The sequence below is a fragment of the Thermothelomyces thermophilus genome, chromosome 3, assembly GCF_000226095.1.
Source record: "Thermothelomyces thermophilus ATCC 42464 chromosome 3, complete sequence".
NCBI lineage: Eukaryota > Fungi > Ascomycota > Sordariomycetes > Sordariales > Chaetomiaceae > Thermothelomyces > Thermothelomyces thermophilus.
Window position 1 is genome coordinate 1,279,229 of NC_016474.1, and position 16,353 is coordinate 1,295,581.

The 16,353-nt window shown below is 57.3% G+C and overlaps 5 protein-coding genes across 5 annotated transcripts; 3 read left to right on the forward strand and 2 right to left on the reverse strand.

The window, feature by feature from the left end:
• The first annotated feature begins 3,522 nt into the window (after positions 1-3,522).
• Positions 3,523-5,137, forward strand: MYCTH_111645 (uncharacterized protein). The gene has a single exon (XM_003662704.1). It carries the CDS (start codon positions 3,834-3,836, stop codon positions 4,695-4,697), a length of 864 nt encoding a protein of 287 aa, XP_003662752.1. The 5' UTR covers positions 3,523-3,833; the 3' UTR covers positions 4,698-5,137.
• Positions 5,138-9,117: 3,980 nt separating this feature from the next.
• On the forward strand, positions 9,118-10,937 carry MYCTH_2303736 (uncharacterized protein). The gene has a single exon (XM_003662705.1). The coding sequence runs from the start codon at positions 9,231-9,233 to the stop codon at positions 10,665-10,667; it is 1,437 nt and encodes a 478-aa protein (XP_003662753.1). The 5' UTR covers positions 9,118-9,230; the 3' UTR covers positions 10,668-10,937.
• A 206-nt stretch (positions 10,938-11,143) lies between these two features.
• Positions 11,144-12,196, reverse strand: MYCTH_2126511 (uncharacterized protein; the record flags this gene model as incomplete). Its single annotated transcript, XM_003662706.1, has 1 exon — positions 11,144-12,196. One exon carries the CDS (start codon positions 12,194-12,196, stop codon positions 11,144-11,146), a length of 1,053 nt encoding a protein of 350 aa, XP_003662754.1.
• Positions 12,197-12,830: 634 nt separating this feature from the next.
• Positions 12,831-14,308, reverse strand: MYCTH_81347 (oxygenase). The gene is made up of 3 exons (XM_003662707.1): positions 14,181-14,308; positions 13,239-14,113; positions 12,831-13,163 (listed from the first exon to the last, which is right to left on the reverse strand). The coding sequence occupies exons 1-3, from the start codon at positions 14,220-14,222 to the stop codon at positions 13,031-13,033; spliced, it is 1,050 nt and encodes a 349-aa protein (XP_003662755.1). The 5' UTR covers positions 14,223-14,308; the 3' UTR covers positions 12,831-13,030.
• Positions 14,309-14,959: 651 nt separating this feature from the next.
• Positions 14,960-16,335, forward strand: MYCTH_2303738 (uncharacterized protein). Its single transcript, XM_003662708.1, has one exon. It carries the CDS (start codon positions 15,113-15,115, stop codon positions 16,292-16,294), a length of 1,182 nt encoding a protein of 393 aa, XP_003662756.1. The 5' UTR covers positions 14,960-15,112; the 3' UTR covers positions 16,295-16,335.
• The last annotated feature ends 18 nt before the right edge of the window (positions 16,336-16,353 follow it).

Below are 16,353 nucleotides of genomic sequence, written 5' to 3' on the forward strand. Positions count from 1 at the left end.
CACTGCTCGGTCGACAATATTTTACTTCAGCTCATTTTCTTCATATGTTGAGTTGCAAGACGGACCTTGGTTGGTGGTCACTTCATACGGTGATCGGCTCTCCCATGATATCACACGTTTCCAATACTTTGGCAGGACCATGGGCAGCTTCATTCCGTGCAAGCCCATTTTGAGTCTTGGGCAGGGGATTATGAGGATGTGGAAGAGCAGATGAAGCAGCTTTCGCCTCGGGCTTTGCTCTGGCCAACGCCAGGTTCATTACAAATCCTTCTATTCAATGTTGAGGCTGGTACAGGCCATGCATAGGTAGGGTATGTGTGGCACTTGCATGTACGGATCACATCCTCGATTGATTCGGCTCTCGAAGGTGAAGAGGAAAAATGGGAAATAAAATGGTATAACTCACCCCTTCGCAATCATCGGTAAGAGGTTATGCCGTATTGTTTTGCTGATTTGGCTTCGAGTTTCAGTACCCAGTGCTGCTTTGACACTTGCACCTTTACCCTGGGCTATGGAAGTCTCGAAGGTTGAGCTACTGGGGCTGGCATTGGTGACTCAAATCATTGAACTACGAAGGCACTGCGAATTTGTGGGATGAACCTTCTGCTTTCTGAAGTGAAACAACGAGGCGAGAAATGATGCGACGGTCCGGGCGGACCTTCCGGAGGGCATCTCCACTCCTGCGCCCGGTCACCGTTCCACGCTGTTCTCGTGATTCATCTTCACAACTCAAGATTCGTCAAGTTGTTGGCGTGGTCCGCTGGAAAAGCGCGCGCGGGCTGGCACGAGAAACCACCGGGCCGGTCGATCATCGAGGGGACGGGCATTGCGTGGTCACAAGACAAGACGGACGAGAACGGAAGAAAAGAACACGGCTCAAAAAAATTACCAGGTCCGTGGGGGTTGCTCGCGGGAAGCGAGTTGGGGTACTCCGACTTCCTCCGCCTGCGGGATATCCCCAAAATTTCTCTCAGTGAAGGTTCGAGAACTTGTCACAGATGAACTGAGCGGGAGCCTGTCATGGTCGGGAGTTGTGAAACCACTTCAATGGTTGTGATGTCCCCGAAATATCTTCGATCTTCATTTTGTCGCGCATTCAAAATTCGTTGCTGCACGGTTTTGAGGGCATTCAGGGACATTGCACAGAACTTAATCTAACGGAGAGTTTCCCCGCCAAATAACGCGGCTTATCGATAATCGACCCCTCGCGGGAATTCTTGGCATCTAGTTACTGTGTATGAACTTATACGGATTACGGAGTAATGTTAGTGTAGAAGCACCGGCGAGTTTATCGTATTTCGTATTTCGGATGGTCATTGAACAGGCAAGCGATTAGTACACTAGTACGGATACGGATACAACCTGTCCACGGAGCACGGAGCAACGGCCGGGATAACCGACCCCGACAATCCAGGCATTCTCCAGGCAACAACTCAATTGCGACCGGCGAGCCACGGAGACTGATTAAAGTTGCGATGAGCTGATTGGCCGGTGTGCGAGGCTGATTCGTCATCCGGCAAGCCCTTTGGTGCCAGAATATCCAAGTAATCTCGCCAGTCTCGCGATGCGTCAGCTCGCCAAGGAAAAGGACGGGTTTGCGCACGCGTTGGCCTTGCCGCCGTTTGCCGTTTTGTTTGAGAACAGGCCCCAGAAGAAGAGCGGAATTCTTGAAATGCTACGTGACATTTGCACTAGCGTTGCTCGGACACAGAGGGCAGGCTCATGCGGTCAGCGCAGTTACATGTAACTATGTGTGTATGTATGTATAGTACTGTAGGCAAAAAGCCCTACAGTGCATCGTACGCTGCGATTTGCGGCTCCGACAGACTGTTCGTGGCTGGAACTGCGCCGTAAGCACATGCGGAACCAAAGACTGGGGAAGAGATGAACGAGTGCGAATCCCGTTTGCGATGTGGTGGTGGTGGCTTCCACCACGCCGGTGCCTGTTGAGTAATCAGCCCTACGGACGGACTCGGGCGAATCAGGTCACTTTCGTTCCGAACCCCAAGCCCGCAATTTCCCTTCCCCCCCGCGCAGTGACTCGGGCGGTGCAAAACGCGGTGCTCCAATTCGGTGTTACGGCCGGAACCGAACCCGACGCGCGGTTCCTGCAAAGTCCACACACCGCCGAGAGCTCGTTCGCATTTGATGACCAGTGATTAAACGCGAAAGAGGCGGTGCAGTGTCTGGGGGACCAGCCATGTTGCGGTGCCGCGAAACGGAGGATTTGCTAATGCAGTTTGTGCTGTCTTAGGTTACTTAGTCGCTGCCGTCATGCTGTCGCGTATGCTCAGTGGTACGGAAACGAGTGGCATTGCGTCAACTGTCGTTGCGCGTCTCCAAGGTATTGACAGATCAGGCGCCGGAGACCGCGTCGAGCCAGTGAAGCAGATTGACTGGACAAGCCGAAGCCGCGACGTGCATTGTCGAGGAGAAATGACTCTTGTCGCAGGAATATTGAAGCCTCTTACCCATCTTGGGCAATTAGAAATCAGAGTGCGAAACCGCCGTTGAAGCGGGATGGGCGCGGATCGCATGCAGGGAATGAGTGCATCATTCCAGCTTATCAAGAGTGAAGAGTGAGGGGCGCTGTGGTGACTAATGCACGTCATGGTGGCTGCTGAGCAAAACGAGAAGTACGGATTACAAAAGGCAACAAAATTTTACTAGTATAGAAGCGACGAGAAGATACCAAAAGTTCAGCGAAAGTTGCGATAATGCGGGGTGCTCAGCGTTTGCTGATTAAACCACCATCCCGCCCGGACGTACGGTACACTTGCGCCGACAAATCCAGATTGTGAGCCTAATAACTCCATGGCAGGCATGGCGGTACACTAAGCCGAGTCGGACGGAACTGTTGCTAGTTGCTATCCTAGCGTGGTTAACCTAATGCGGATTCCATCCATCCATCAGTCTGACGCAGCGCTGCGTTGCCAGGAAATCATCTGGAGGAACGGGGTTAGGCTGAGACATAACTCCGTTCCCCCAGAGGAGTTCCGCCGTTGGCCGAAACGGGAGGTCCAGTGATCCCATGCTCGGCTCTCTCTGTCCGTCCTGGCTGCAACGGGAGAGTTGATGGACAGCACACCAAAATTGGTGATACGTATCGCGTTTTGTGTTGGGACCAGACAGGCTGGCAAAGTCGGCCTGCACAGGGGGATCAAAGTGCGGCCAAGCGCGCCAGAGCACCGCAAAAAAAAAGTGCAATGATGTCCAACGGTGCTTCACCGCCGCCGCGTCTCAGTATCGACTACCTTGCGCTGTAGGAGGGGCGGCGCAGGGCTTGGCCGAGACCGGGTTTCCCTAACCTGCAAGGGTAATTGTGCGCAGATAAAAAAGGGTCGAAAAGGCGGGCCGGGGTGGAGATCGGATTCTCGGTTTTTGTCAGCTGCTGCGGATGATACAGCAAGCCGGGTTCTGGTGACCCGCGGTGTCTTGGAAGTCCCGAACACCAAGAGACAGCTAGGATTACAAAAGGACTCGTTGGCCGCCCTTTTTCTCGGGCACATGCCCTCCTCCTCAGTCACAAACCAGGCGACACGTAAACTTGTCTTCACCTGGAGAAATTTTATCTGAAGAGCTGTTCGCTCATCAAAAGTATCGACAGTCGCTCAGACCGACACGCAAGCCCGACGAACCGCTGAATGGTTTTTGCCCAGTCCTGGCTACCGCTTGTTCGGCCCACCCCCCACCTGGCCCAACTCACACGCCCCCAAAACCCTGCGAGCCTGCCTAACTCGGCTATCCGCAATCGGCTCTCTCGCCTTGACTCACCGATAATAAGAAAACACCCAAGCACGTCAAATTATTAGAGAAACCCGAGGCCCGCCAAAATGCCTTCTCCTCTTCCCATTTCAGTACCCGGAAACACACAACCATCGAAGCTAGCGGGCTCATCGCCGGCATCTCCCGCAGCTCTCCCTTCTCCCTTCCGACCCCGAGCAAACAAGAAGATGTCGATCGCACAAACCTACTTCCTCGCCCACAAGGCCAGGGCAAAGCTGTCTTCGGAAGCTGCCCGCCCGGACCACAACCTCCGCCTGCTCGTGGGCCACGCCAACCTGCTCGATTCGCTCATGCTTGAGCTCGCCGACGCCGAGAGGGAACAAGAGTCGTGGTTCAACCAGTCGGTCCGCGGTGCCTCCCACACCAGCAGCGAGGAGAGGCGCATCCAATGGGCCGACACCATCGTGGAGGAGCCGGAGCAGGATTGGCGCCGAGAGGACGCCGAGTCCGTTTCGGACTCGGACTCGGACTCGGACTCGGACTTTGACGACGATGAGGACATCGAGATGGCGGACGCCGTTCCCCTCTCGAGGATACCTTCACACACTATGCTGCCACACAAGGCGGCCTACCCACCGAGCGTCGCGGAGGAGGAGGATGAGGACGATGGCATGGACGAGGACGAAGAGGAGGACTTGGCCGAGCTCGCCCTGCGGCGGACCCCATCAAATTCCGCGTCGTCATCCTCACCTCCTGAACTCGAGGACGACTCGGACGACTCAATAGAAGACGAGTCGATGCCACCATCACCACCTACACCTCTCATCCCTACATTCGAGGGGTCGCAGAAGGAGAGCACAGACACACCAACGACAATAGACCAAGGAGACAAGGCCGCCTTCTACGAGGAGGGCTACTACCTGCCGCCACGTAACCAGGCGAGGCTCATCTCGGCGATATCAGTCTACTGAGTCGTCCTTTCTTTTTTTTTCATGGTTCTGTCTGTTTCTTCCTTCTGCATGGGTCGGCGTTCGAATGATACCAGATACCGGAAGCGAAAAAAGCAAAGCTCTTTTTCTTTGGAATGTTGGGTTGGGTTATTAGATTATCGGGTTTCATTGCATCTCTTACACACCACTCAATACCTAACATAATGGTGTTGAAAAATGAGGAGGATCTTCGTGGGCCTGTACACACGGCTTTCTTTTCACCCTTCGGCTGGTCGATGGAGTCACACACACACATACACCACATTTTCTTACGAGCTAAGAGCTCCCCGCTCCCAGCTACGCAAAGCGTGGGCCGAGGTCGAGTGGGAAGCGCAGAGCTTCAGCTTAGGCTAGACCGCCGACAACGGCGCTGCCTCTAGGATAGCAACAGAGATGAAGATGCAAATGAAATCATGATCCAGAAACAATTTTCTTGGTGCTCTCCCCACGATTACACAGCTTGGCTGATGAATCAATTCGCCCTAACAGGAAATGCGCGGCCACTTGGCGAACCCCTAATGAAGCGAACTTCCAATTGACATCATACCCCAGCTTATCCATCCGATCTCTCCTACACTACCAAGTTAAACCCTTCCTGCATCGCTCTACATCGTTTGCCTCCTCGTCGAAAGAAAGATGTGCGAGTCAGCCAAGACCTTCTCCCACTCTCCTTTCCCCCGCCGGTTACGGATCCCTTATGTCGCGGCGTCCCGCCCTGACGATGAGTGCAAGATTGGCGGCGTGGCGGACGCTCGAAGCAAGCTGGGGGGAGATCGGTTCCGAGGCGGCGGTATGATTCACAAATATAAGTGGGTCTTGGGATGCATCTGGCCTAGTGTAGATTTGCTTTGCACTTGCACCCCCCCTTTTCCCCAAGGGTGGGGGTGTCTGTATCACTAGGTAACTCTTGGGTTCTGAGCTGGCTAGTCGGTGTGGGGGTGGAGAGGTGGCAGTTGGCTCACAGCTCACTCAGCTCACTTTCGGCTTTTAGGCAGACATAAAGTCCTAGCCTAGGTTGTTTTATTAATTGGTGTATGTATGTACAGCACGACTACGGGACTTCATGATGAAGTTGTCAAACTGTTGCATGCAATCTGTCCGCCATTTGGCAGTGCCTGATGAGGAGGGCGGGGGCGCAATCACCCACATGGCGCCCGTTTCTTTCTCTCCCTATCGCTCTCTTTCTCTCCCTATCGGTGCCTTTCTCTCCCTATCGCTCTCTTTCTCTGACTTCCATTGGTAGGGCTCACCACAGGGCAGCACCAAACAAGCTGGCTTGTGAAGTGTCACATGCCGGGGGGGACACGGAGTCGGAGCAAAGGACGGGTTTTTTTCCCGGCTACTGTTTGGGACCGAGCATTGTGGGATTTTTTTCTTCCTTCTTTTAGGAAGGGGAACCTGGTTACAAAACACGGGGGTGTGGGTGTCCGGGTGACCAAGCAAGGAGCTAGGGGTCGTTACCTCCGCATTTCGGGCTTTGGGCGAACGAAAGCCGGTCGATGCGTTTCAATTTTTTTGCCCCCGTCTCTCCTCGGCCGCCGCTCGCTTAACTCCTACCTTTTTGGGTAATTGACCGTTAAGGTGCGCAATCTCACCAACGGATACCTGCAGGAAATTCTCAGCGTAGAGCAAGACTGGATTAAGTGTAGGGCAGTGCATTTGTGCCTGGTCCTGCGTGACTGCGTGGTAATCGCTCAGGTAGGTCTTAGGACTTACGTGGATGTGCCAGGGAGGCGGTGATATGATTCCAAGTTGTAGCAACACTGCCCGCCCTGTGCGAAGCTCGATTATCGTCGGGTTGATATGCGAGGTTACGTGTGCTTTTTGTCGTGTGTGTTGGGCTTTGGGGCGGGGGTGGTGGACAGCGTGACCTGACGGTGTGTTGGTGTTGCATGTACAGCTGATTCATCACGGCATCTCGTCATTTCACGCACCTTGGCTTTTTGTTGGTGTCGCGGGCTCTTTTTTTTCTTTCTTTTCGTGCAAGTGGGGGGTTACCCCCGGCGGCGTTCGATTCGCGGTGGCCGAGGCCGAGACGGTGCCGAGATCCCTCGATGCCGGGTCGAGTCATTCGGGCCCGTTTGATCAGTGTAAGTTGGATTGACAGTTTCAGGTGCCCTCTCCAAGTTGCGACCAACAGACGGGTCTGCCAGATCGTCGCTTGTCGATCTGATGCGTGTGTTGGTTTAGCATCGCACTCGCGCCGCAAGGACGAGACAAAACGCTGGAGACTAGTGTAGACGAGACCAGAGCACCTCCTTGCTTTCTTTGTTGGCCCCTATCCGTTTGTCCATTCTGTACGGATTACACCGACCCTTCTCGCTTCACCGCCTACACGCTCTCGGCAAGGGGTCGGCGGTGGGGGCGCCTGCACATTCTGCGTGCTCGTCCTTGCAGCATGGACTTGGCACCCCTAACCCTGGCAACCAAGGTCCCTCGGTCCCCACTTTCAGATAATGGACTACGGAGGTATGAACTGCAACAATCAATTTGCCCCAGAAACCATCTCTTGCAGTTCCGAGATGGGAGGTGTGGAGGGGAATGCATTCAGACGGCACGATATCTCTGCGTATCCAGTGTCTGCTTTCATTCTTCTCGATGATATGAGCAACTGGTTACCACCATTAAGACTGGCCAGGGGTTTTGGAGCGCGATGTGGGCGACATCGGTTGGCGTCCCTTCGCAAAAAGCCATGACGGGTTGACTTGATCATTGTTATCATGCTTCCCTCTTCTCTCCCCCTCGCTTCCCATCCGAGTCTCAGTTGCCTCGCCTTCTTCAATGTTGAAGTACCGGGCCTGCAAAGTGTGAAACCCAGAGCACCCCCTATTCCGCAGCGGGCCTGTTTTGAGCCTCATCAGGAGTGTCTCTGTCGCCAAAGTCGGGTGGACGGTAATCTGTCCTACGTGTACGAATAGGCTCCTCGGGATTAAACACTTGTAAACGCATACGATGCTCTGTTGAGCCTCAGTGGTTGCTGTGGTTGGCCGCCCTGCTCAATCGCTCCTGTGCTAACACTCTATCCCAAACCAAGAGAGCGCATGAATATGGCACAGGGAACCGCAGGTCCTCTCACAATCAGATGGCACACCCAACTTGAAATCTTATTCAATTTCAGACTATAGAACTGCGACAATGTCATTTGATCCGTCATCTCGTCTCTACACTCGACGGCACCAAGCGGCCGATACGCTGTCTGCGGCAGCGCGGAAGGGACGTCGACAGGAGGGCCGAAGAGGTTGCTCCAAACCCAGTTCAACTTCTGTTTACTCACACCTCCTCGGTCGAGGCCGAGGTACCTGCAGGTACCGGCGGTGGTGTGGTGGAGGCGGATTATCGGATCAGCTGTATGGATGTTCTGAACGAGAAAGCTGTAGCCTACTAGTTTCAGGCCAGTCTATTCCCGAGCTATATAATTTCCTTGGCTTCTTTGGGGGCTATAGAGAAATGCCAAACAAGAATGGCTTTTAGACGGACCTGACGCAGAGTAACGTGGATGAAAGACTTCGACCCGTTTCCCAAGCACATCTTCTAAATCGCCATTTTGCATTGAACATCGAACTTGGGCTCCAAAAGTGATTTGAAATGCTGACCTAAGAGCAGGGAGGTAGGGAGTAGCATAGTGGCAGTATCCCTGCATAGTGCACATCCAACGATTTGGAAAGGAAGAGGTAGCACTCGACACCCGGTTGTGAGTGATGGAATGGATGGTATTAGCGAAAGCGAGCTGAGAGAATCGGGCACTAGAAACAGGTTTGCCGGTTCATATCAGTGTGCCGATCGAAGATCCCTCGGGACCGTTTTCTCGGCTGCAGTGCGACAAGTGCAGGCGCCGTTGACTAGTCGCCTTACGCAGTCGGGAAAGAAACCCCAAGGCTACACAAGAAGGTATGGCAAGCGCGAATCGGATTGCGGTGTAGGCTCCAATGGGAGGATAACAAACAATCCTGATACTTCATAGTTTTCCTCGAGTTCGTTTAGTTTAAATTACGGACAAACGACAAAACCGTGGCCAATCTACGTTAATACATCGGTCGTGCAGTATAGTGAATAGTGCGCGGTCCAGAGTGCTAGTACCCTGGGTGAGGTAGACGTGCCGTATTCCGGACCACCGAAATCCCACGAGCTATGTGGCGCATGTAGTGTACAATCACCGCGGAATACGGCGTTGTGTGTTACGCGGAATACTGTGTATACGGATTACATATTGTATGTACCATAATCAGGGTCCATCTCTCCGTAGTATGGAGTAGTACTCCGTATTCCGCCCTTCGTTCCTTCCTAACCGTTAACAGCCGCGTAATTGCCGGACCCACAAGGCTGATGACGCACTGGCCACATGCCCCTCGGCCTGGGAAAGTCCCGCTTGCCGATCGGCAAAATTCCCGCTGCCGACGGAGCGAGCGCATCGACGTCACCGGAATCCGCGGGATCCTGCGTCGAAAACGAAGCTTTGATCCGAAACAATTGACTGGGGCAACGGCCGAGGCAGAGGCATTCCTAAACACAGCAAGCATGCGCTCATCACGGACGGTTCTGGCCTCGGCCGGTGCCGCCGCAGCTGCCGCGGCCGCCGTGAGTCATAATCCGGCATCTCGCGCCTGCCGCTCCTGTTTCACCTGCCTCACCCGGCTGCCCGTCCACCAGCGCCGCGCCTTCTCTCGCTCCGCGCCCCGGCATGCCGCCCCTTCTAGTCCGTCGCCGGCCGGTCTCGTAGAGCTGACGTCCCGCAAGCTCATCTCGGTCTCGGGCCCGGACGCGGCAAAGTATCTCCAGGGCGTCATCACGGCGAACCTGACCCCGGGCTACGCCGGATCCAGCCCCACCAGCGAGCACATCCGCACCGACTCCGGCTTCTACGCCGCCTTCCTGACCGCCCAGGGCCGCATCCTCCACGACGTCTTCATCTACCGCGACCTGCGCGACACCTCGCACCCGCCCGGCCACAGCTGGCTGGTCGAGGTCGATGCCGCCGAGGCCGACCGCCTGCAGAAGCACATCAAGCGGTACAAGCTGCGCGCAAAGTTCGACATCCGCGTGCTGGACGACGGTGAGGGACGCGTCTGGCACGCCTGGGACGACAACAGCGCCAGCCCGTCTCCCATCACCACTCTTACTTCTTCGTCGTCCTCGTCGTCGCCGACAACGACAATCATCACCGCTCCCGACACGCGCGCCCCGAACCTAGGCCACCGCATCCTCACCTTCTCTCCCCCCTCCTCCTCCTCCTCCTCCTCGTCTTCTTTTTCTTCTTCTTCTTCCTCCCCGCTCCCGCAGATCGCGGCGGACGGCCGGTTCCCCCTCCTCCCGGAGGCCGCCTACACCCTCCGCCGGTACCTGCACGGCGTCCCCGAGGGCCAGGCCGAGCTCCTGCACGGCCAGGCCCTGCCGCACGAGAGCAACCTGGACCTGACGGGCGCCGTCGACTTCCGCAAGGGCTGCTACGTCGGCCAGGAGCTGACCATCCGCACCGAGCACCGCGGCGTCGTCCGCAAGCGCGTCCTGCCCTGCCTCCTGTACCCCGACCACGACGGCGGCGGTAGCGCGCCGGAAATAACAACCACAACGACGACGTCGTCCTCCGCCTACTACTCCTTCTACCGCCCCGAGATCGCACCCGGCCTGAGCGCCGACATGGTCCCCCCGGAGGCGAGCATCGGCCGGGTTGGCAGGAAGGGGCGGAGCGCGGGCAAGTGGCTGCGCGGCGTCGGCAACGTCGGCCTCGCCCTGTGCCGGCTCGAGATCATGACCGACGTCGCACTGCCCGGCGAGACGGGCGGGCCGGCCTTTGCCGAGGCCGAGGACGAGTTCGTCGTCGGCCTGGGTGGAGGCGACGGCAGCGACGGCGGGGACGGCGGGGACGGAAACGAGACGGCGGCGCCCAAGGTGAGGATCAAGGCGCTCGTGCCGGACTGGTTGAGGAAGGGGTTGGCGGACAAGGAGCGGCATTGAGGGGCAATGTATAAAAATAAGCAGGCAATCTTTTGGAGTCGGTTGGGTGGGTGGCTTGGTGCATGTACGATAGTAATTGTATACTAATAGTATAGTACCTTGAGAGTCGAGACGTAACGGTCGAGGTTTTTATTGAAGACACAATAACTTGACATCGCTGATTCGGGGCCACCCCATCCATCCCACGCCGGAAATGATTCCTTGATCACTTTGATTGCGTTGAGCGATAAGCGGCAGGGCCTTGAAGAGCGAGTATTAGAAATAAAGCTCGACTCGGGCGGGTGTCTATTTTGGGTCGATAGGAATATAACCGCCTCATGGGTTTGTGTTGTGATAAACCTGCTATTCCCATCAGACTGGTCGTTGTTTGCAAACGGAGCAGCAGAAACATTGAATTTTTCTCATGCTTTATATCTAACAACTGGGGTATCATAAGTTCTCTAATCGTTGCGTCGCTCCATGTCGCTCCGACGGTTCTACTGCGCCGTGGTCGTCGTGGCCGCTGTCGCCGCCGCCGTCGCCGCCGCTGCTTGCTCGGCTTTGCGTCTCTTCTCCTCCTCCTTTTTCGCTTGGGCGGCGCGCAGCCTCGCTAGTGTCGACGCGAAGCGGTCGCTCGCCTTGGGCGGATCGCTAGCATCCGGCTTGGGCCCGGGCGGCACCTTGTCTTGGTCAGCCTGTGGTTCAGCGGCGGTGGGTGGAGGAGGTGGAGGAGGAGGGTTGTTGTTGTTGGTGGTGGTGGTGTTGTTGTTGTTGTGAATGCTCCTCTCCGGAGGGGGAGGAGATCCTCCGGGAGCCAGCGTCGGCGTCGCCGCTGCCGCCTGTTTTTCCTTTCTCCCTTTCCTCTCGGCTCTTCGCTCCTCTTTGCGCTGCTTCTTCTCGGCCTTGCGCTGTTGTGCCTCCTTCAGCCGCCTCTCGAGGTCCGCGATCCGCTCGTCGTAGTCGTCGTCGTCGTTGTTGTTGTTGTTGTCGTTCTGAGAAGTTCCTGCCGTCTCCGGCTTCTCCGCAGCTGTCGAGCCCGATGGCGCGCCGGCCCTCTCCTCCTTCTCCCGCGCCAACCGCTCCCGCGCCTCGGCCTCCTCCCGTAACCGCCGCATCTCCTCCATCTTGGCTCGCCCCCGCGCGGCCATGGCGCGGCGCTCGGCGTCGAGGGCCTGCGGCTGGGCTTCCGCCGTCCTGGCGCGCTTGGCCTCGGCCTCGCGGCGCTCGAGGTCCTCGACCAGGCGCCGGCGCTTCTCGTTCATCTGCTCCAGGTGCATCTTCTTCTGGAGGGCGGCGCGCATGCCGCTGTCGTAGGCCTCGCGGGCCTCCGGGTTGAGCAGCACATCGCGGGCGCGCTCGAGCCGCTCGTACAGGGCCGGGTCGTAGGCGTCGCCGGCCTTGTCCGGGTGCGCCGTCAGCGCCTTGCGCCGGAACGCGCGGCGTATGTCGGATTCCGAGGCTGTTGCGTCGGTGGCGAGGAGCGCGAACAGGTCGTCTCCCCTGCTGGCGGCGTCGCGCGCGTACGCGATGAGGTCTTGGTCGGCCATCATCTCGTCTTGTTGCCGGCAGTTGGTTGTAGAGTGCAAGTTTGCGTCGACGCTAAAAGTGGGAGAGATCTGAATGGATGCTCCAGTAACTAAAGTTTACACTACTGTGTACTGTAATTAGTGGGGCCAGGCGTTGAAATGCAGGTATCCATTCGATGGATCCAGGTGCGTGCCTGGTAGGCTAACCCCCTTGGGCAATGAATCAATACTGTCCGTACAGTACGGATTACGGCACCAACGCATTCCCAAGTGCACATCTAGTGTACATACACTCCATACCGAAGGGCTTCCTTATCCACTCCCCTCTACCATCGTCCGCCCTTCATTTCCACGCCTTCCCTATCTCTCCACCTCTCTTTAGCACTCTTCATTCCGGCTCCCCCCTTCTCCCTTCCTCTTCTTCCCAGGACTTGCCTCAGTTTAACACCATTGCATGCCGCAAAGGTCGGGTAATTATGCGGTCTTGTTAATTACGTCGTCACCCGCTGGGTTTAGGGGACATTGATAGCTCATCTCTGTTTCAATCTCATTGGAAAAAAAATTCGAGAAAAAGAGATATAGAAAAAAATAGCTCTTCGTTCTACGTGATGGGCCAGCAGTGTCTGTTTCAAAAAGCGGTCGTGTGGTTATGAAAGTTGATCAACGATCAAAATTGCGTTTTTAAATCTTTCTTCAGTGTTGCCCAGCCCAGGCAAGATGCAGGAGACATATCGAATGGCAATAAAGGCAGCCACAAGTAGGACATCAAACAGCTCAATATATGGCAGAAGCATGATGGGGACTGCACCCAGGAACAAAACCGAACGAAGCAGGATAAGTCCTGCCTCCATGACCGCATCAATACGTGGCCTTCAGTCTCTGTACCAAATACTCCCCACTGGTGATGCCCTCATACTTTTTGTCGGCTTCGGTGACATAAGTTCCTGGGATAGCCTCGATGTAGTCCTTGAAGTTGGGGTTGCAAAAGAACCTGCGTAGCGTCAGCGGACCATCACCCCTCCTCCCCCCTTTTTTTGTTCCTCGCATCTCAAGGCCGTAGACTTACCCGATGCTATACCTGTCCGGGTACACCTCCCCATTCTGTGCTTCCCCTTCCTTCCTAGGCGGCTCAACGACCCGATGCACCGTGCTCTTGATCGTGTCGTTGCTCCACCGCGCCAGCAGGTCCCCCGCGTTCACGACGCAGGTTCCCTCCATCGGCGTGGCGTCGATAAACTTGCCGCTGGGGCTCTGCACCTGCAGCCCGCCCCTGTCGTCCTGAAAGAGAAACGTGAGCGTTCCGTAGTCTGAATGTTCACCAGCCCTGACCTGGCCCGGGCTGATCTGGAACAGCTCCTTGCGCACGGCCGGGTAGTGCAGCAGGCGGAGGGTGTTGTCGCGGTCGCAGACGAAGCGGTCAAAGAACGTCTCAGGCAGGTCCATGCCCAGGGCGATGGCCCGCATGACTGAGGTGTGGAGCTCCGAGAGGGCGTCGAAGAAGGAGGTCATGATCTGCCTGAAGCCGGTAATCTCGCCGTGGCCGGGCCCGGAACCGGACTCGGGGTCGGACTCGGGCGGCCAGCGGTTCGGGTAGGCCGGTTCGTCGTCCCGGCCAATCTCAAAGGTTTCCTTGATGTCGGGAATGGAGGTGCGCAGGGCCGAAACGTCGGCCGCGCTTTTCAGCTGCGTAACTTTCTCGCGCCCGGGGGCGGAGTAGCCGCGGTTGGCTTCGGGCGTGGTCCACGAGAGCGACTCCTTGACCGAGTCGGGAAGGCGGAAGAACTTGGCCGACGTATCGAAGGCCTGAGTGACGGTGGAAGCGGGGATCGGAATGTTGGACAGGTAAATGAACCCCGCTGTCTGGAAGCCGGCGAGGACGGCCTTGGCTGTTTCGGCCTTTTGGGAGGGGGAGCCGTTGAGGAATTTGGAGAAGTCGATGAGCTGCAGCGCGAGAGGTGATGAGCTAGGCCTGGGCTGGGTGGACAGCTGAAAATGGGCGAGTGCTTACCGGGATGAGAAGCCCGTCCTGTTGGACCGCCGCTTTCTCCATGATTGATTTGATCCGATCTGTATACGGGCGACCGAGTTCTGCGAAAAAGAAGAAGCAGGCGGCTGATTGTTATTGCCCCGTCTGCGACACACAGGCATGGAAGTTCAAGGATGGCACCTACCCGAGGGTATTTGGTATGTATGTACCTTAAATCTGAGAGGGGCACTGTGCATACCTACATACCTATCAAACAATCAGTGATGCGCAGTACCACACAAGTCTAGCTGGAAGGAGCGCACTTGGTTGCTGCCAATTCCGAGACCTCAACAAGGTCACCTGCAACTCACCCCGCATGTGGCCGCCCCCTCTGCTGGGAAGTCAACTTGGACTTTCCCTCCCTCCCACCATTCTTGGGATTGAAAGCCGAAGCGATGCCCAGGCAATAAATCGGCCTAACTCTTCATGTTCTATCACTGGTGCTAGGCTTATCCCACGGGGCACTCTCTCAATGGCGCATGATAGCAGACCACATTCCTCCTCGGGTCTAACCTCCGACTTCAGTCTCTGATAGCCGCCTTCAACCCCTGCTCTTACACTGATAAGACCCCTGTCATGATCGACTTGGAGCCTCGCCAAGTGGGCCGAGCGCGGCAAGTGGAGCTGAGGGTGCGGGGTGCCCGCCGGCTTGGCTTGCTTGGCGTTCCCGGATCCTGCGTGCTTGGTCCCATATTCTCTACTATACTCCGTAGGCATGTGCATTACCCTAGAACCTACTTGCACTATCCGCATTGTGTAGTCTCAGAGCAGCCAAATCAAACTCTACTTACTACAGTAGTATACATAAGTACGATCATCCCTCATCCCGTAGCCGTTTTATCGACGAGAGTTCGACTACTTGAGAAGGCGCCCTCTCGACTACATACACAGTACATACGCGTGGCCACCAAAAAATGGACGACCACTCTTCCAAACATCGCCTTGTCGACATCCACACGCACATGTACCCCCCCGAGTACGTCGACATACTCTCCTCGCGCACCACCATCCCCCTCGTGCGCACTTTCCCCTCCTCCCCCGATCCGCGCCTCATCCTGCTAGAATCCGAGATCCCTTCCCTCGAGCGCGCCCTGGCCGACCCGGACGCGCCCCTCCCCGGCCGCCCGCTGACCAAGCACTTCACCTCGCTCCCCGCCAAGCTCGCCTTCATGGCGCGCCACGGGATCGACACGTCGGTCCTCTCGCTCGCCAACCCCTGGCTGGACTTCCTGCCCGCCACCGAAGAGGCCGCGCGCACGGCCCGCCGCATCAACGACTCGTTCGAGGCCATGTGCGCCGCCCACCCGGGCAGGCTCTTCTTCTTCGGCACCCTGCCCCTCACCGCGCCCCCGCCCGCCATCCTCGAGTCGGTCGCCCACCTGGCCGCCCTGCCCCACTGCCGCGGCGTCGTCCTCGGCACGGGCGGTCTCGCCGGCGGCGGGATGGACGACCCGGCCCTGCTGCCCGTCCTGCGCGCCCTCGCCGACGCCGGCCTGCCCGTCTTCCTGCACCCGCACTACGGCCTGCCCAACGCCGTGTTCGGGCCGCGCTCCGCGTCCGGCGAGTACGGCCACGTGCTGCCGCTGGCGCTGGGGTTCCCGATGGAGACGACGGTCGCCGTGGCGCGCATGTTCCTGGCCGGCGTGTTCGACGCCGTGCCCCGGCTGGAGATGATCCTGGCGCACTCCGGGGGGACGCTGCCCTTCTTGGCGGGCAGGCTGGAGAGCTGTGTCGCGCACGACGCGGCGCTCGTCGGGAAGAACCACGCGGGGGCGGGAGCGGAGAAAGGGAGGAGGAGGAGGAGGACGGTGTGGGAGGTGTTGAGGGAGCAGATCTATCTGGACGCTGTCATCTATAGTGAGGTGGGCCTAAAAGCTGCGGCAGAGGCCAGTGGCGGGGCGGAGAGGTTGATGTTCGGGACGGACCATCCGTTCTTTCCGCCTGTTGGGGAGGGGGCAGACGCGGAAGGGGAGTGGGAGAGCGTCAGGCTGAATGCGGAAGCCGTAAACAAGGCGCTTGGGGATGGGAGTGAGCAGGCGGCGATGGTCATGGGCGGGAATGCGGTCAGGGTGCTGCGGTTGTATGATGACGCTTAGAGCAGGGCCAAGGAACGATGCCCCCACCCAAACCCCCCCCCCACCCCCCGGGGGGCTGA